Source organism: Pyrus communis, chromosome 5, assembly GCF_963583255.1.
Source record: "Pyrus communis chromosome 5, drPyrComm1.1, whole genome shotgun sequence".
Taxonomy (NCBI): domain Eukaryota; kingdom Viridiplantae; phylum Streptophyta; class Magnoliopsida; order Rosales; family Rosaceae; genus Pyrus; species Pyrus communis.
The window spans coordinates 236764-254263 of NC_084807.1; the positions used below are offsets into that span (position 1 = coordinate 236764).

Genomic DNA, 17500 nt, shown 5'->3' on the forward strand with positions numbered 1-17500 from the left:
TTTATTAAGGCTGGAGAGATAATGATGGAGCAATATCCTATTTATTGGACTCCTTGTGTTGCACATTGCATTTGTTGATGTACAAAATCGGCGAGGACTTTGGTACAACAGAAAGTGTCAAGTTTGTGACATTCGCTAGGTTGCTCTGGTCATTAGTGTGGATAAGTATGTAAATGAATAGAGACAAGGAAGCAAACAACACAAGATGTACGTGGTTCACCCATATTGGCTACGTCCACGGAGTAGAGGAGTTCTCATTAGTTGTGAAGGGTTTACACAAATACATAGGTTCAAGCTCTCTTTTAGTCAGTTCTAGTAAATAGTTTAGTACAAATGACATTAGAGATTATTGTGGGAGAATGATCCCCTTTTATAGAAGAGAGTTTCTAGCTTTGTTCTGACATTGACACGTGTCGTGTTGTGATTGGCCTCTGATATCGACACGTGTCGCGCTATGATTAGCCTCTGATACCGACATGTGTCGTGTTGTGATTGGCCTCCTGGTTGGAGGAAAAATCTTATGGGTCCTTGACGGTATGTTGTTGACCGGTGCTTAGTAGTTTCAGGATTGGTCAAGTATGGTACAAACAGTGCTCCCCTAAGTTCCTAAGTGAGGGAAACTCCTCGGTTAGGGACTTGCAAGATCTAAGCCATTGAGTAATCACGAAACTTCCAAGTACCAAAGTGTGGTGTCGTCTTCATTTTCCTTCTATGTTCTGTAAGTAGATGTGGCATCTTCTCTTGGAAGTACTTTTCTTGTAGTTTCGGGTTTGGTCAAGTGCGATACAAACCATATAGTAGGAGTCCCCCAAGTCTTTAAGCGAGGAGATCTGTCGAGGGAGGTGACAAACAAGGTAAGCAATCAGGGTTCCAAGCAATCAGTCTCAGATCGTTAGGTTAATCCTGGGTTTCGGCTGATTGTACTCATTCTCCCTGTCTTTCATTCAGTAATAAGGATAAAAAAAAGAAACAGGGAGAAGAGATGATATGAGGTACTCTTGTTTTTGGAGAAGACGGACGAATCGGCACGTGCTTTGTTGTACTTGACTTTCCACATATGTATTCTTGAACTGGGCTGGAGGGTTTTCTGGTTTCCTCCAAAGGAGTGAGCCGACTCCAGAATTTGAGGGTCAAAATAAGTTCGTCAAACCTGGAGTATGTTCGATCCTGATGATATTGGATACTTTTGCTGTTTAACAAAGTAGTAGATGTGGTATGGCGAAGCTTTGTTCTTCGACGACGGTGCTAGCAAAAGGCTGTTGAGACTTCTCGATCTCTTCAATTAGAGCAATGATGTCGAGCTTGGATTTGACTCAGACTCTTCCGTCTGGATTGTGTAGTTCCACAAGAAGGGCGTCGTGCTGTAGTGATTTGTTCTAGCTAGCCGTTGAACCTTCTGCTTCAATCTTTTGTATAGCAAAAATGGTGCACAACCTTTGCATTTAAATGGTCCTTTAGAGCATGACTTCTCAGTGACTCATCCATGCTTGACAGCTTCAGTGTAAAGAGCCAATATCGTACCAACTGTTCTAAGGTATTTGCCGAAGGAATTCATGATCTTGACAACAGTTGAGGATGAGTACTCGAGAGCAATGCTAGGCAAGCGACCAGGCAAGCGACCAGGCATAGGTTCTGGGCAATCAGTTCTAGATCGGAAGTTTGATTTCAGGTTCCGACTGATTGCATTCTTTCTCATTGTCATGCAGGTAAGAGCAAGGGCAAAGGAAAAGACAGGGAAAAAGCATGATATGGGATACTCTTGCTTTCAACCCTGATGATATGAGATATTTTTTCTCTAATGTAGCTGGTTGGCATGGGTATTATCGAAGGAAAAGAAAACGGAGTATTTCGAGGGGCTAGATTGGGAGTGCCATTTCAGATGTAAGGAAGGGTTGAGCATATTTTTGTATTTATTTGGCAGGTCTGCCTGGCTGTGGAGGATGAAGGTCGACATATATAGGAATTTTCCCAACAGCGAGTGGTAATGCTGTTCCTTTACCCTTCTCGGTCAAAGCAATGTAGTGGTCGCTGCAAGGTTCACATGTTTTAACTTTGTCAGAGCACTTTGAAAAAGTGGTCTGTGGTATCCAGAAAACTGATGTTGCGTGTGAGGATTGTGGACAAATTTTATCCAATGAAATCCGACTTCTCGAAGTTCGGGGAACGGTGCCTCTTCGATTTATGAGCAGGCAATCTTGTTGGGGATATGGTTTTCGATTTCTGGGCAAGCAATCTTGTTGGGAGTGTTTTCTCAGATGTGAAGAAAGGTTGGGCATTTTTGCAAGTCTACTTTGCCACGGAGCACAGAGGTTGACACACATAAGGATTTTCCAATAATCAAGCAGTGGTGCTATTCCTTTATCCTTGTGGGTAATAGTAGGGTAACTGGGCCTTCAACATTTACCTGTCTTAACTTTGTTAGAGTTCTTAGGCAAAGTTGTCCTTGGTAGCCGAGGAACTGATGTCGCGTGTGAAGATTGCTAATAAATTTTAATTCAGGAAATCCGTTTCTCGAAATTCAGAGCGTGGTGCTTCTTCGATTTTTGAACAAGCAACCTTGTTGAAGATCTGGCTTTTTCTTTTATTAGAGCACCAATTAAGTTCAAGGAGTACGTTCCGAAAGTTATTGCTTGTAGGAAATTTTCCCTTATTTTTGTACTTCTAAGACTTACTGTACCTTATTTTTTCTTCATCTTTTCTGAGAATGTCTGGCCCATCCGACCGTCGTTTGGACTTGAATGTTGTAGGAGAGGTAACCATGTCTCCTCAGGATAACATATGGCGTTCATCCTTCTTATCTCCTATTGGTCCCCTTACTATTGGGGACTCTGTGATGAAGAATGATATGATCGCTGCGGTGGTGGCCAAGAATCTTCTTACTCCCAAAGACAACAAACTACTTTGCAAACAATCCGATGAGTTGGCTGTTAAGGATTCTCTGGCTTTCAGTGTTCAGTGTGCATGTTCTGTGTCTAATATGGCCCAACGCCTATTTGCTCGAACTCGCCAAGTTGAATCATTGGCGGCTGAAGTGATAAGTCTTAAACAGGAGATCAAAGGGCTTAAGCATGAGAATAGACAGTTGCACATGCTCACACAAAGCTATGCTACAACCATGAAGAGAAAGCTTGACCAGTTACAGGAATCCAAGGGTTAGATTTTAAATGATCATCAGAGGTTTGTGAGTTTGTTCGAAAGACATTTATTGCCTTCGTCCTCTGGGGTTGTACCACATACTGAAGCTCCAAATGATCAACCTCTGGTGCCTCATCTTTTTGGGGTTCTGCCCAGTACTGAGGCTCCAAATAATCACCCATCGGTGCCTCCTATTTCTGGGACTTTGCCGAGTGTTGAAACTTCTCCTGAGTAGCCTTTGTGAAGGCGCCCTCCTGTTCGTTTGTTTTGATTCATGTGTATGCACATATTTGTAATTTATCGAATATATCAATAAATAAGCTTTACTTCATTCAACGTGTTGTGTTAAATACACTAAGGTACCCTTCACTAAGTTCTTTGAATTTTTTATTTTGTTGAAGTTTGCATGTTGAAACTTCGTGGGTGGACCCTGTAGGTTGAAGTAGTGCTCCCTTAATTTCTTGAGTGAGGAAAACTTCTCGGTTGAGGACTTGAAAAATTCAAGGCACTGAGTAGTCGCGAAATTTCTGAGTACCAAGGTGTAGTGGTATATGGTAGGAGTCCCCCAAGTCTCCGGTCGAGGGAGGTTTTTTTTTTTTTTGTTTTTTTTTTTGGGTGAAGCTTTGATGTTGAAGTTTTGTAGGTGAAGTTTTGGTGTTGAAACTTTTGTGTTGAAGCTTTGTAGGTGAAGTTTTTGTGTTGAAGCTTTGTAGTTGAGAGTTGAACCTTTCTAGGTGAAACTTTGGTGTTGAAGCTTTTGTGTTGAAACTTTGTAGTTGAGAGTTGAACCTTTGTAGTGAAACTTTGGTGTTGAAGCTTTTGTGTTGAAGTTTTGTAGTTGAGAGTTGAACCTTTGTAGGTGAAAATTTGGTGTTAAAGCTTTTGTGTTGAAGCTTTGTAGATGAAGCTCTTGTGTTGAAACTTTGTAGGTGAAGCTTTTGTGTTGAAGCTTTGTTGGGCACCATAAATTGATTTTGCTTCACACTATCTTGATCAAGAGTGTGTGAAGCTTTTGAGAATTGTAGTTGCTCTCCATTGATGAAGCTTTGTTTGATGTTTAAACTTTGTAAGTGAAGCTTTTGTGTTGAAGCTTTGTTGGGCACCATAAATTGATTTTGCTTCACACTATCTTGATCAAGAGTGTGTGAAGCTTTTGAGAATTGTAGTTGCTCTCCATTGATGAAGTTTTGTTTAATGTTGAAACTTTGTAGGTGAAGCTTTTGTGTTGAAGCTTTGTTGGGTACCATAAATTGATTTTGCTTCACATTATCTTGATCAAGAGTGTGTGAGCCTTTTGACATTTGTTGTTGCCCTTCATTTGTTGAAGCTTTTGTTGGCACCATAAATTTATTTTGCTTCACACTATCTTGATAAAGAGTGTGTGAAGCTTTTGAGAATTGTAGTTACCCTCCATTTGTTGAAGTTGTTGAATTTCCCAATTTCTTTTTCTTTTTCTTTTTTTTATTTTTTTATTTTTTTTATTTTTTATTTTTTTTGGGAAAATTAGAAATTTGAAAATGTGGAAGAGACAACATATACAAATTTTGTGGAAGAGAGAAAACATATACAAATTCTATTTTTGCCTCAGTAATGGTTGTCAAGGGTTCTACTTCGGCCCACTTTGTGAAGTAGTCAACTGCAACGATTGCATAGCGGAGCTTGCCCTTTCCTGCAGGCATTGGGCAGATCAAATCAAGTCACCATTGGGCGAAGGGCCAAGGGCTGATCATAGGAGTAAGAGGCTCGGGAGGGGAGTGATGAATAGTTGCGTAGCGTTGACACTTATCACATGAGTGGGATATTCTGATGGCATATTGGTGGAGTGTTGGCCAGTAATATCCTTGGCGAAAAGCATTGTGTGCTAGGGATCGAGATCCAGCATGATCTCCGCAGACTCCTTCATGTATTTCTCGAAGGACAATTTCCGCTTCCGCATGTGTGAGACACTGTAAGTATGGTAGGTTAAAACCTCGCTTGTAGAGTTGGTCATTAATGATCAGGTAGCGCGTAGACTTATATCGAATCTGTTTAGCTTAGACTTTATCATTTGGGAGAGTGCCATGAACAAGAAATTTATAACTTGGGGTGATCTAGCTATCCCCCTGTTACAAGTTGCACACTTCTGTGACCATGGTGTTTGGTGTTGCCAACAATTCGACATGAATTTTTCTCCCAATCTTGTCTTCCACTGCTGAGGCGAGGTGAGCCAAAGCGTCTGCATGACTGTTTGCCGCTCGAGGGACTTGGGTGATCTGGTAGTGGAAGTGCTTGAGCAAAATCTACGTTTGCGGAAGATACGCTGCCATGGAGTTATCCTTAGCGTCAAAGTTGTTCGTGACCTGGTTAACCACCAATTGGGAGTCACTGAAGATATTAATTTGTTTAACTCCAAGGTGTTTGGCCAAACGTAAGCCTGCTAAAAGGACCTCATACTCGGGTTCATTGTTTGACGCCTTGAATTTGAAGCGAAGAACATACTCCATTGCCACTTTGTCGGGGGTAGTCATGACTAGTCCTGCTCCACAACCCTGTTGGTTGGATAAGCCATCAACATATAGAGTCCATACTGGGAGTGTTGGTTCTACCTTCCGAGTTTCCAGGGGTGATGAAGCCGCTGCCTCAGGTGTAAGAGAAATGTCAACGAGATAAGTGAATTCCGCAATGAAATCTGCAACTGCTTGGCCCTTTTCAGCTAACTTTGGGTGGTAGGAGATGTCAAACTCTCCCAGTGCTATGACCCATTTGACCATTCACCCTAAAATGTCAGGACTCTAAAGTATTTGTTGAAGGGGGTGATTGGTAAGCACGATGATGGAGTGTGCTTGGAAGTAGGGGCGAAGTTTCCGAGCAGACATGACTAATGCTTAAGCTAATTTCTCAATGTTGGAGTATCGTGTCTCCGCATCTTGTAGATCCTTGCTAGCGTAGTAGATAGGTCGTTCGATACTACCATCCCTACGAATGAGGACAGAACTGACTGCTGAAGCTGAGACAGATAGATAGACAATTAGGGTGTCGTCAACTTCAGGTTTGGAAAGCAGAGGAGCTTTACTTATGTAAACCTTGAGGTTCTTAAATGCTTCGGCACATTCATCGGTCCACGTGATGTACTTCTTACTTCCTTTAAATGCTTTGAAAAAAAGAGCGCATTTGTCTGTGGACTTAGAGATGAACCTAGTCAAGGCTGCCACCTTGCCAGTAAGGCTCTGGATGTCTTTTGAGGTTACTGGTTCTTTCATGTCCATGATTGCTTTGATCTTCTCGGGGTTAGCTTCAATGCCTCGTTGGCTAATCATGAAGCCCAATAATTTTCCAGAGCCCACACCGAAATCGCATTTGTTGGGGTTCAACCTCATTCGATACTTTTTCAGGATGGAGAAGGTTTCAGAAAAGTTGGCAATATGTTAGTTAGCATGTTTGTTTTTGACTAACATATCATCAACATAAACTTCCATGCTTTTCCCAATCTGTTCAGCGAACATTGAATTAACTAATCTTTGATAAGTCGCCCCTGCATTCTTTAGGCCGAATGGCATGACTTTATAGCAATATAGTCCTCTATCAGTGGTGAAGGTCGTGTGTTCTTAGTCCGAATGGTTCATGAGGATTTGATTGTACCCTGAGTAAGCATCCATGAAGCTCAAGAGTTCACACCCTGCTGTAGAGTCTACAAGTCTATCAATGAGAGGAAGGGGAAAGCTATCATTCGGGCATCATTTGTTTAAGTCGGTGTAGTCGACACACATTCTCCACAAGATCTTTTGAAGCAAGAGACTTTCCTTGGTCGGATTTTTCTTAACAAGGACCACATTTGCTACCCACGTTGGATAATTGACTTCACGGATAAAGCTTATGCTTTTGAGTTTTTCAACTTCTGCCATCATTGCTTCATATTGTTCAGCATCATAAGATCTTTGCTTCTGTCTCACCGGCTTGGTTTGGGATCAATACTCAAGCGATGACAGATTATATCGGAAAAGATGCCTGGCATGTCCTCGTATGACCAGGCGAAGACTTCAGTGTTCTCTTGCAAAAAAGAGATCAATGCCAACCGAATGGGTGGCGACAAAGTGGTACCAATCTTCACTATGCGATCTGGATAATCTTTTGAGATAGAGACCTTCTCCAACTCTTCAGCAGGTTGTGCTTGCTGGGTGAAAAAGTCATCTCGAGGATCGTCGGGTTGATTGTTACCACCGTGAATATTCAAGTTGGCTTTATCCAAGCTGGTCTTGATAACTTGGTCATGTATAGAAAGTGTTTCTTTAGGTACATGCAAGTGTTGTTGCTTGACTGAAGTGTTGTAACATGATCGTGCACTAAGTTGATCTCCTCTGATGTAACCATTCCCATAGGGGGTTGGAAATTTCATCAACAACATATGCGTGGATACCATGGCCTTGAGATCATTAATGCCTGTGCGTCCAAAGATGACATTGTATGTCATTGGGCAGTCAACCACCAAGAAGTTAGTGGTGATAGTGGCTATGTACGGGCTTGTATCGATGGTGAAGGGTAAATGTGCGCTCCTTAAAGGTTGCACGACATCACCAGAGAAGCTTATCAAAGTAGACACCGAGTGATCGAGCAAATGTTCTGCTACATTAAGTGTTTTGAAGGCTTCAGCAAACATGATATTGACCGACGCCCCCGTGTCTACCAGGATTCGTCGTACATCAAAGTTATCTATGTGAGCCTCCACAATTAGTGGGTCGCTGTGAGGATAGATGATACCTCTTTCTTCCTCAGGGTAGAAACATATTGGATCCCAGTTAGGCTTTTGATACTTGTCTCCCCTGATGTCTTCCACGTGAAACACTTGGTGGCCAGGCTTCAACGTTCGTTCATTGTTTTTCATGGCCCTGTTGGAAGATTCAAATATTGGTGTGTCGCCGCTTATGGAATATATCACATTCACTTGGCGTTGGTTGCGGTTATCCCTTGGAGGGTGAAAGAGGAACTGGTCAATTTTTCTTTCACGTGCCAAAGCTTCAATATGATCACGGAGGGTGATACATTTCTCGCCGTCATGGCCATTATACTTGTGGTAACCACAAAACATGCATGTGTTCTTCGTGGACTTGAAATCTGGCTCCCTCGGCCTTGGCTTTGGTATAAAGTGAGCTATACGGGGGTAAATGACCGTGCATGTGGTGTTTAAAGGTGTATATGTCTCATACCTCGGGGTAGGACCATTCTTGACACGTGTTTGGCCCACTGCATTAACCGCTTGGGGGCGGGTATTATCATGGTGATATCTTTGGTTATCGCGATAGTGCCCCTTACTCTTTTTATTAAAATGAGACTGGTGAGGATGGAAGTCTTTCCTCTTGCCCTGAGAATGATACGCCTGTTGACTTGGCGAGGTATTAGGTAGGGCAGGGGGAAACGTCGCTGCTGTTTGGAAGGTTGAGGTTTTCTCATTTGGTTGGATTTGGCTTCTACTCCCCATTTGCTGATAAGGGATGGCTATAAGGAGTTTTCCTTGATATGTCATCGCCTCGGCGGAGGCATGGTTATAAGTCTGTGCCATTACCTCGGAGTAAGTCTTCCAAGTGTTAGCACTGATCATGTACTTGAAGAAACAGTCGCGTAGGCCTGATGTGAAGGCTTTAAGGGCGGTCTTGTCATCTGCCTCAGCGCAGCGAGAATACTCATGGCTGAAGCGGCCAACATACTTTCGTAGTGACTCATCCGGCTTCTGGCGAATAGTGTACAAGTCATCTGCGGAATGCAAGCGATCTGTCTAAAAGATGTGTTGAGAGACAAATAGTTTCTTCAGTTCCTCAAATGAGTCTACTGTCTTAAGTGGAAGACGACAATACCAATTCAGAGCTCCGCCAGAGAGGGTAAAGGGGAAGAGAAGACATCGTTTTTCGTTAGTGTGCATCCGGTATGCCATGGTGGACTCAAAGAGTTTAAGGTGTTCAATCGGGTCCTCCCTTCCAGTGTAGAGTTGTAAGCCAAGCTTCTGCTTTGTCTTTGCTTGGAGGGAGGTGTCGAGGATCCTCATTGTAAGAGGGCCAGGCCTAGGTTGGTTCCACTCACGTATTTCGGCCTGACGTTCGGCCTTTAACTTGTTTACTTCCTCAATAAGTTGTAGGACAAGGGGGTCTTGAGTGGAGTCATGTATTGCTGGATCCTTCTTCCGTAAGTCTCCATCTCCTCTTGGAAGTAGGAAAACTTGGTCAAGGGCATGATATTTTTCTTTGGACTCACTGTACTGACTTCCAGGGCGAGCCTGTTGAAATGCCCCCGAGTCCCTCGTACCTTCATATTCCTCTAGGACGTGTCGCTCATTCCCTAGATTGGCAATTGTCTTGGGGCATGGGAAATGACCGAACCTTTCAGAAACCCTTGGATCATTGATCTTCGAGCTTATGTGGATGGGGTTCTCTCGACGCTGCCTCAGGAAGTCCCGATAGTCGTGATAAACGGCTTTTGATCCTTCTACTCCTTCTGCAAGAAGGTGTCTTCCTCCACTTCTCCTGCTTCGGGTCGAAGCAGCTAGGTCGAGAGAGGTCTCATGTTGATCAACACCTTGATGAGTAACTCGCTCCCCATTAGGGATATCCATATTGAAGGCAGGTGATCCCCCGTGTTGGGGGGCACCCAGGTGGTGGTTAACTTCCTTGGGGGCGATGAGTTCATGTGTTTGAGTATGCCTAGCTTCATGGAACATTCCGAAGAACTTCTCATACTGCTTCTGGAGGATCTCATTCTTTATCGCTATCTTGTTGTTCTGAGCCTCTAGCTCATCGACTTTAGCCTGAAGAGCAAACTTCTTTCGTTCCTTCTTTCGTTGCTTTGCACTAAGTACGAGGAGGGTGTCGTTCTGCATGTTGTGGCTCCCTTCACTCCCCATGTTGGAGAGGGGTGCATGGTCGAAAGAAAGTGTGCGAATGGTGGAAACCAGCTTGACAAAGCTGGAGAGAGTAGGAATAAGTGCGATTCCCACAGACGGCGCCAAATGTTAATGCACAAAATCGGCGAGGACTTTGGTACAACAGAAAGTGTCAAGTTTGTGACCTTCGCTAGGTTGCTCTGGTCATTATTGTGGATAAGTATGTAAATGAATAGAGACAGGGAAACAAACAACACAAGATGTACGTGGTTCACCCAGATTGGCTACGTCCACGGAGTAGAGGAGTTCTCATTAGTTGTGAAGGGTTTACACAAATACATAGGTTTAAGCTCTCTTTTAGTCAGTTCTAGTAAATAGTTTAGTACAAATGACATTAGGGATTATTGTGGGAGAATGATCCCCTTTTATAGAAAAGAGTTTCTAGCTTTGTTCTGACATTGACACGTGTCATGTTGTGATTAGTCTCTGATATCGACACGTGTCGTGATATGATTGGCTTCTGATACCGACATGTGTCGTGTTGTGATTGGCCTCCTGGTTGGAGGAAAAGTCTTGTGGGTCCTTGACGGTATGCTGTTGACCGGTGCTTAGTAGTTTCGGGATTGGTCAAGTATGGTACAAACAACATGGATTTAATATTTGAAGATATTGGGAAGCAAGAGTCGGTGGCTAATGTCATAAATAAAGCTAGGAAATTAACCAACTACATTTACAATCATGGTTGACTATTGGGTCAGATGAGGATCTTCTGTCAATGAGATTTGGTCCGACCCGGTGCAACTCGGTTTGCGACAAACTACATCACCATCAATAACATCTTAAATAAGAAAGCTGGGTTGAGGCAACTTTTTACAAGTGAGGAATGGTATAATAGTCGATTCAGCGAATCAGAAGAAGGGAATAGAATTGAAAGTCGAGTCCTTGATCATAGATTCTGGGATGCCATGGAAGAAGTGCAATCCATCTATGAGCCTTTTGTATAGCATTCTGCGAATTGTTGACACAGAGGTAGTTTCTACAATGCCTATCTTATATGATATGTTTCACATAATGAAAGAGAAGATTTCTAAGTTGAAGGGAAAAAAATGGATTCTCAAAATCATCAATCACATATGGGATGTCACATTATCTCGTCCATTACATCAAGCTGGTATGTTTTAATCTCTTAGTAAAAATGTGCATCAATTTTTAAATTTATACAACGGGCATTAACTAATCTTCATATTTGTAGCCCACTACTTGAACCCTAGATATCAATATGAAACAAGGGTTGGCCACAATAAAGAGTTACTATCAGGACTCCAAAGTGTATTTGAAAGGTTGAATCCAATTGGGGATATAGGTTTGCAAGCATTTGTGGCGGGGGTAAGTGAACACAAAACAATGTCTTCCTCATTAGTTTAGTTTTATGCATACTGAACACAAAACATTGTGAATCCAGGTGATAAATTTTAGAGACTGTAGAAAGACATTTCGCACTGAGATGGCCATCAAATCAAGAAAATTGATCCCCCCAGTAGAATGGTGGAATCTTCATGATGATTCTGCCCCGAACTTGCAAAAAATTGCTATGCATATATTGTCACAGACAGTATCATCATCGGCATGTGAGTGAAATTGGAGTACATTTGCTCTTATTCACACGAAACAAAGGAACCGTCTCACATATACTAGGCTGGAAAAGATTGTCTTTTGCTATTATAATATGAAACTTAAGCTACGTGATGAAGAGGCCGAAATGAACAAGGTTGCAAAAAATGACTACATAGACCTTCTTGATATTGGAGGGCAACCATCTGATGATGATAATAATCCAATTCAACAATGGATTATGACAACTCACTTGGATGATGAACAAGGTAACCCTGATGTCGTTATAGCACAACATGTTGCCCAAGAAGGAGTTGATGTTAATAGAGTCATATCTGAAGATGTTAGGAATGGAGATACTTCATCATTTGAAAGGGATATGCTTGGCACTCGTCAAGGTCAAAGACATCCCTTGAGAGATGATGCCATACTAGTAGAAAGGAAAGTTCATCCAATTGGTCAGATAATGATGGATGAAGTAATGCTGGATCAGGAGGTAATGAAGAAGGAAGACAATATAGCCCATTTACTATCGAGGCTGATTTTACTCATGCCACCCAAGATGAGGATCATGCATGCAGAGAAGCTAGACCAGGCATTGGCGCAATTGGGAAGCAATACTCAGGGAAAAGAAGCCAACCAATCAATCTATCTAAAGATGGCATAGCGATCAGTTTTGGATCTATGAGCATAGGAACTAGATCTAGTACTAACTCAAATGAATCTTATGATGGCTATGAGTATGTCATGTCTGATTATAATGGAACTAGTTATGGAGCTCAAGATGATGAAACAGACTATGGACCTACTAGTTGGGTTAATCCTAACTATCCCATGTATGGGTTGACAGTTGGGAGCTCAAGAGAGACATATGTGCACCATGTTCAAACATGGCTTACAAACTGCTCGGGTTACATGACTTGATATGACTATTGTATGAATCTAGATGGTTGTTCCTCATTGTTTGAACCTCATAGGAGCTCTTCATTTATGTAGTTGGACACTTATCTAAATTGTAATCTAATGTTTAAACAAACTATGATTTATGCATGGTTTATTCATTCTAATAAACATTTTATTAGAAAACTTTTCGTTAACGCGCATTACATACCACTTATATTTCATCATATATATATATATATATCTTATTATTAATAAATTTTGACTTTTATTTGTTCAATACATTCATTGATAATGTACATAACATCTATGAAAGTTTTAGACCAAAATTATGTGTTTCAATGCCTATATTTGCCATTTTTGTTGATTTTTTTCCGATACCTAAAACGATAACGATATATCCCTGAAATATCAGTAAATTGGAGGCCCAATATTATTTGCATGGCCGATATTTTAATCCTTGGTTAAGTCCACTAGGCTTAATTCGATCGATATACATTGCACACAAGGAATGAAGGGGACGAAATTATCATAATTAAGAGCACCTATTGATTTAATTATCCAATTAAGAGACAAGAAAGTTAGCTAGAGATCATCTGAAACACAAGTTCCTCCCTCTGTGCGTGTGTGAGAGAGTGAGGGAACGAGAGATCTGATTATGCAGGTAGTTGGTCAACCTCAACCTTAGGCCTTGCTTCAACATTTTAGCCACCCACATCCCTTGATCCTTTCTAATCTTTATCACCCACAGACCCAACAGAAAATCTTAAACGGGCAGCGACTAGCTGCTTCATGCGCAGCCTGCAAACTAGATGCCTCTGGCGGATGGATATACAGTTGCACACCATGCATTTGCTTGCTTCCCGTCTCATGTTCACAAATGCCTCAGCAAATCACGCATCCGTTTGATGAAAAAGAACGTATCCTACGAACTTTGCTCCCAACCCCATTATATTCTGATGGGGTCTTCAATTGCCATGCATGCATGAAGCACGTAAATGGATTTTCCTACCACTGCGGAGATTGCAAGACTGATCTCCAAACAACTTGTGCTTCAAAGCCATTGGTTCATACTCACCACTCCCACCCTCACCAACTCCTTCTTTCCTTCTCACTTCCTCCGGGGCCTGCCAGCAGCGAGACCTTCATGTGTCATTAATGCAACCAAGTTGGGCGGGTACAAAGAGTGGCTCCAGTTATGCCATCCTTGTGGTTTTGCGGCTCATTTGTGCAAAAATTCTTAAAATAACTTTCTTTATCATTGCATATGTTTTTTTATTATTAACGACATTTTTTAAATTATTAAGGCCATTTTCTTTTAATTTAAAACCCTCTTGAAGTGTGGTTCTTTTTTTAATTCTTTGTCCCTTAACATAAAGAACATCCTTAATAATAAGTAAAGTTGTTTAAGTGTTATTCTATAAAAAAAAATTAAAAAAATTAAAAAAATTTGTGAGGGACTTTTTATTAGTTCCCAAAAAAAAATTGTTTAAAATTAATGAATGAGAAAATATCAAGATTCAAGAATAGCAGCCTATATTGGGCTCCAAGTCAGGGTTTGAAGCAGGGCAATCGACGGGCCTAAGCGAGTCTGGGCCGTCTCCCAGCAGACCCGGAGGGAAACCTAACGGCACCAACAGCACGTTATGGTCATGAACTGGCTTGGCTCCAAGGCAGTATATTCCCAGTCGCTTATCTGCCATTGGCGCCTCTCTCTCTCTCTCTCTCTCTCTCATGCACAAAACACAGAGGAAAGAAGAAATAAACGAAGCAGCTGGCTCCTGGGTCCTTGGCCGATCCTATACCTATACATATACATACAGGTATAGCTTTATTCAATTATTTCTTCTTTCCTTTTTAATTTGTTCCTGTAGTTGTTCTCTCTGTTTAACGACGATATATCATATATAATGTTTAAAGGTACATAAATCTGATCATCTGCCAATTGGAAATCTTTCCTTGTTGATATTTCTTGATTCGTTGTTTGCCTGGACTTACGCAGGGCTTGTAATTTTCCTGAATCAAAGCATAATTAATTAGAAAATGGTGATGTACGTTTGAGTTTTCAATTTTCAAGGAATTTTTTTTACCAGGGTTATGTAATGTATGAGATAAAATGTTCAGTTTAATTTGTTTTGGTTGTATTGAAGTGATGAAGCATACCCCTTTAAATCCAATGACATTGTTTTTGCATGTTTGACAGGAAAGTAACCTTGGTTGTTGCTTATTTTCTGGTAGTGGGTGATTCAAATTGTTCTGGATTCAACTGGGTTCTTGTTCCGAAAGGAATAAGGTTGGTGGAAATATATGGAGATGGGGAGTAATATAAGGGAAGAAATCATGATTTTAGATTTAAACCAAGAGCCTTTAGACCAACTGCCTGATTCGGTGATCGGATTAGATAACATACTCGATGAGCTTGAAACTGCCCATGGACGCATTGAAGAACGTATCAGACAACTAGAAGCAGTCACTTCCAGGGCTAGGCAGCGTCAGAGGTGGCGACAAGCTCAAATTTCCCCTCAAATTGTGAATATCACTGCTGGTGTTGTTGCTTCTGATACACAAAACGAACACAGTCAGAATGAGGACGATGCTCCAGCTGCCCGAGAAACAGTGGAATCTGGCAAAACCAACAGAGGTGATAACATGCATTTGATAGCCAAGGCACTGGGGATGGATACAAATGTGAAAAAGGCAGAGCCTCATACTGGGAGCTTTTTTGATTGTAATATATGCTTGGATATGGCAAGAGATCCTATGTTGACATGTTGCGGTCATTTGTTTTGTTGGCCATGCTTCTATCAGTTGTCGTATGTGGATTCAAATGCAAGGGAATGCCCCGTGTGTAAAGGAGAAGTAACTGATTCAAGTCTGATTCCAATTTACGGGAATGGGGATGGTAAATGTTTTCACAAGTCAAACGAGTCTGTTTCAAAGGCCCCTCCTAGGCCCCCTGCACACAGGATTGAGGGTTTGAGGCAGCAGCTTATTAGGCGGGGCCCATCTTCTGCATTGATTGAAGAAAGGATTCAGCAACTTAGCAACATAGTTGGTTCAATGGGGGAGAGAAGACGGTCACGGGATAGTTTCCGTGCACAAGTCATGGCTGAAAGAACTAGTTTCGTGCCCAGCCAGGACCAGACATCACAGGCATCACCTGCCACTGAGACAAGAAACCAACACCAGCATGATTCCCTTCAAGTTTCAAGATTATTACTACAAGGGGCCGCTTCAGTATCTTCCCTTTCGTCAGCGTTGAATACTGCATTGGATTCAGCAGAAAGATTAGTCGAGGACCTCGAGGAATATAGTAATGGTCACCATGTTAGAAGAAACCGTCATCAGTCTTTACATATTGATAATGGAGATACATCTGCGAGCATCGCTGCAGCTATACAACCAGAAACGCAGACTTCTGATACTGCTGCTGAAATCAATTCTGATGCGCTCCCCTCTGCTTCCTTTATAAGAACTGATACCATTATTGTGGATCAGCCAACAGGTTCAGAAACAACTTTTGCATTGCTTCCCTCGTCTTCTAGGAGAACTAATTCAAGAGGTTCTGATTCAAACAACGGATATACATCTGAACCTAGAAGGAGAAGGTTGAGATAAACAAAAAGCTGTTTCCTGGAGATATAGATCAATATAATTCAAGTTTCCTCATCATTATCCTGCAAACATTTTTGTTTGCAGAAGGTTTCCGAATTTAGTTCATATGGCTGTGTTTGGCAACCATGTATGAAGTTCTGACTGCTGTTAAAAGCATTTTTGAATTCATTCAGTAAAAAGGTACTGCAATTTGATGTATGGCATCTGGGCTATCTATAAGAGCACATTTTTGTCCTCTTTCCAAGAATTGAACTTTCCCTGGAAGAATCTTTCGGTGTTGTTCTCTTTCAAAGGATATATTGAGGATAGTTACTGGTGTTATGCCATGGCACAGGGTCCTTTTTGTATGCCAAAGAGCAGTCTATATTTGTAAGTCTTATAGGTGCTAATTCTTGATTCTGTATGCTTGTACATGCTTTATATCTTGGTAAATATATATGTACTACTACTAGCTTTTGAAACTGTCAGCTGCTAGTTCTTTAAACTGATACTTTCTTGGATTTTATTATGACAAGTCCAAAACTAATGGTCGGTTGTGGCATTATTTTGCTGACCAACTCTACTTTCGTTGAGTTTACTTGATCCTTCGATTAATTCTGCATTAAGTTATCAGGCACCATTATTCATATTGTATATTTTGGTTGGATGACAAGTGTTAAGATAAGGTCATCTGAGTTACACATTTGCAACCCAATCCTCTAAGTTTGGAAGTAGAAATAAAGATAATACGATGGCATTTTTCAATGCTAAACATTGACTTCTTGAAATACCTTGGACATGCAAGTGGTAAGAAGAAGATTAGGATTGCGAATTTTTTCAATTGATTTGTGAGGGATGTTGACATTTAGCTCTAAAGAGAAAGATTTCAGTTAGGGCTATACTTTGTAATAAGAACCTATTTCTAATGTCTTTTAAGATGGCAGAAATGTGACAAGGTAGCAAATCTTATCACTCAAAATGGAAAGAAAAAAAAAAAAAAATTGGAAACAGCTGGTTGTCAGTCGCGTTCTTTTTGGTCTTCATAGGTTTTTAAGTTGAAAGTCTGTACATCAGTAGGCGTCTAATTTTTACCTTTGTAGGTTTAATTTTCAAAATATATATGAAAACTACTCGGTCAATGTTTGGTGCATGAGCTTGGGCTGCCAAACTCTGAAAGTTCGATCACTTTTTTGTTAAGTATCCTATGGAAGAAAAGGTCAATTTCCCATATTTAGACTCAAATGCTAATAGATCCTGAGTGGTTTTTAATCTTTGATGGGCTGGTATCCGGTTTGTAGATTTCTCACTCCGTTATTTTATGACCTTATCCTTGTTGATGCTGGAGTTAATAACTTTTGTTCGTTCCATATTTAGGGCATATATTGTCTATTTTGTTGTCTGACTCACCAGCTTCAG

General features: G+C 41.2%; 2 protein-coding genes across 2 annotated transcripts; one reads left to right on the plus strand and one right to left on the minus strand.

Moving 5' to 3' along the window:
* Positions 1–5414: 5414 nt before the first annotated feature.
* Positions 5415–5885, minus strand: LOC137733482 (uncharacterized). The gene has a single exon (XM_068472630.1). The coding sequence runs from the start codon at positions 5883–5885 to the stop codon at positions 5415–5417; it is 471 nt and encodes a 156-aa protein (XP_068328731.1).
* An 8292-nt stretch (positions 5886–14177) lies between these two features.
* LOC137735163 (uncharacterized) lies at positions 14178–16558 on the plus strand. Its single transcript, XM_068474557.1, has 2 exons — positions 14178–14313; positions 14694–16558. The coding sequence occupies exon 2, from the start codon at positions 14798–14800 to the stop codon at positions 16106–16108; it is 1311 nt and encodes a 436-aa protein (XP_068330658.1). The 5' UTR covers positions 14178–14313; positions 14694–14797; the 3' UTR covers positions 16109–16558.
* Positions 16559–17500: the final 942 nt, after the last annotated feature.

What these genes read in the sequence shown, in the direction of transcription:
- LOC137735163 (XM_068474557.1), top strand. Translation starts at nt 14,798, where the DNA reads ATGGAGATGGGGAGTAATATAAGGGAAGAAATCATGATTTTAGATTTA.
- LOC137733482 (XM_068472630.1), bottom strand. Translation starts at nt 5,885, where the DNA reads ATGGTCAAATGGGTCATAGCACTGGGAGAGTTTGACATCTCCTACCAC.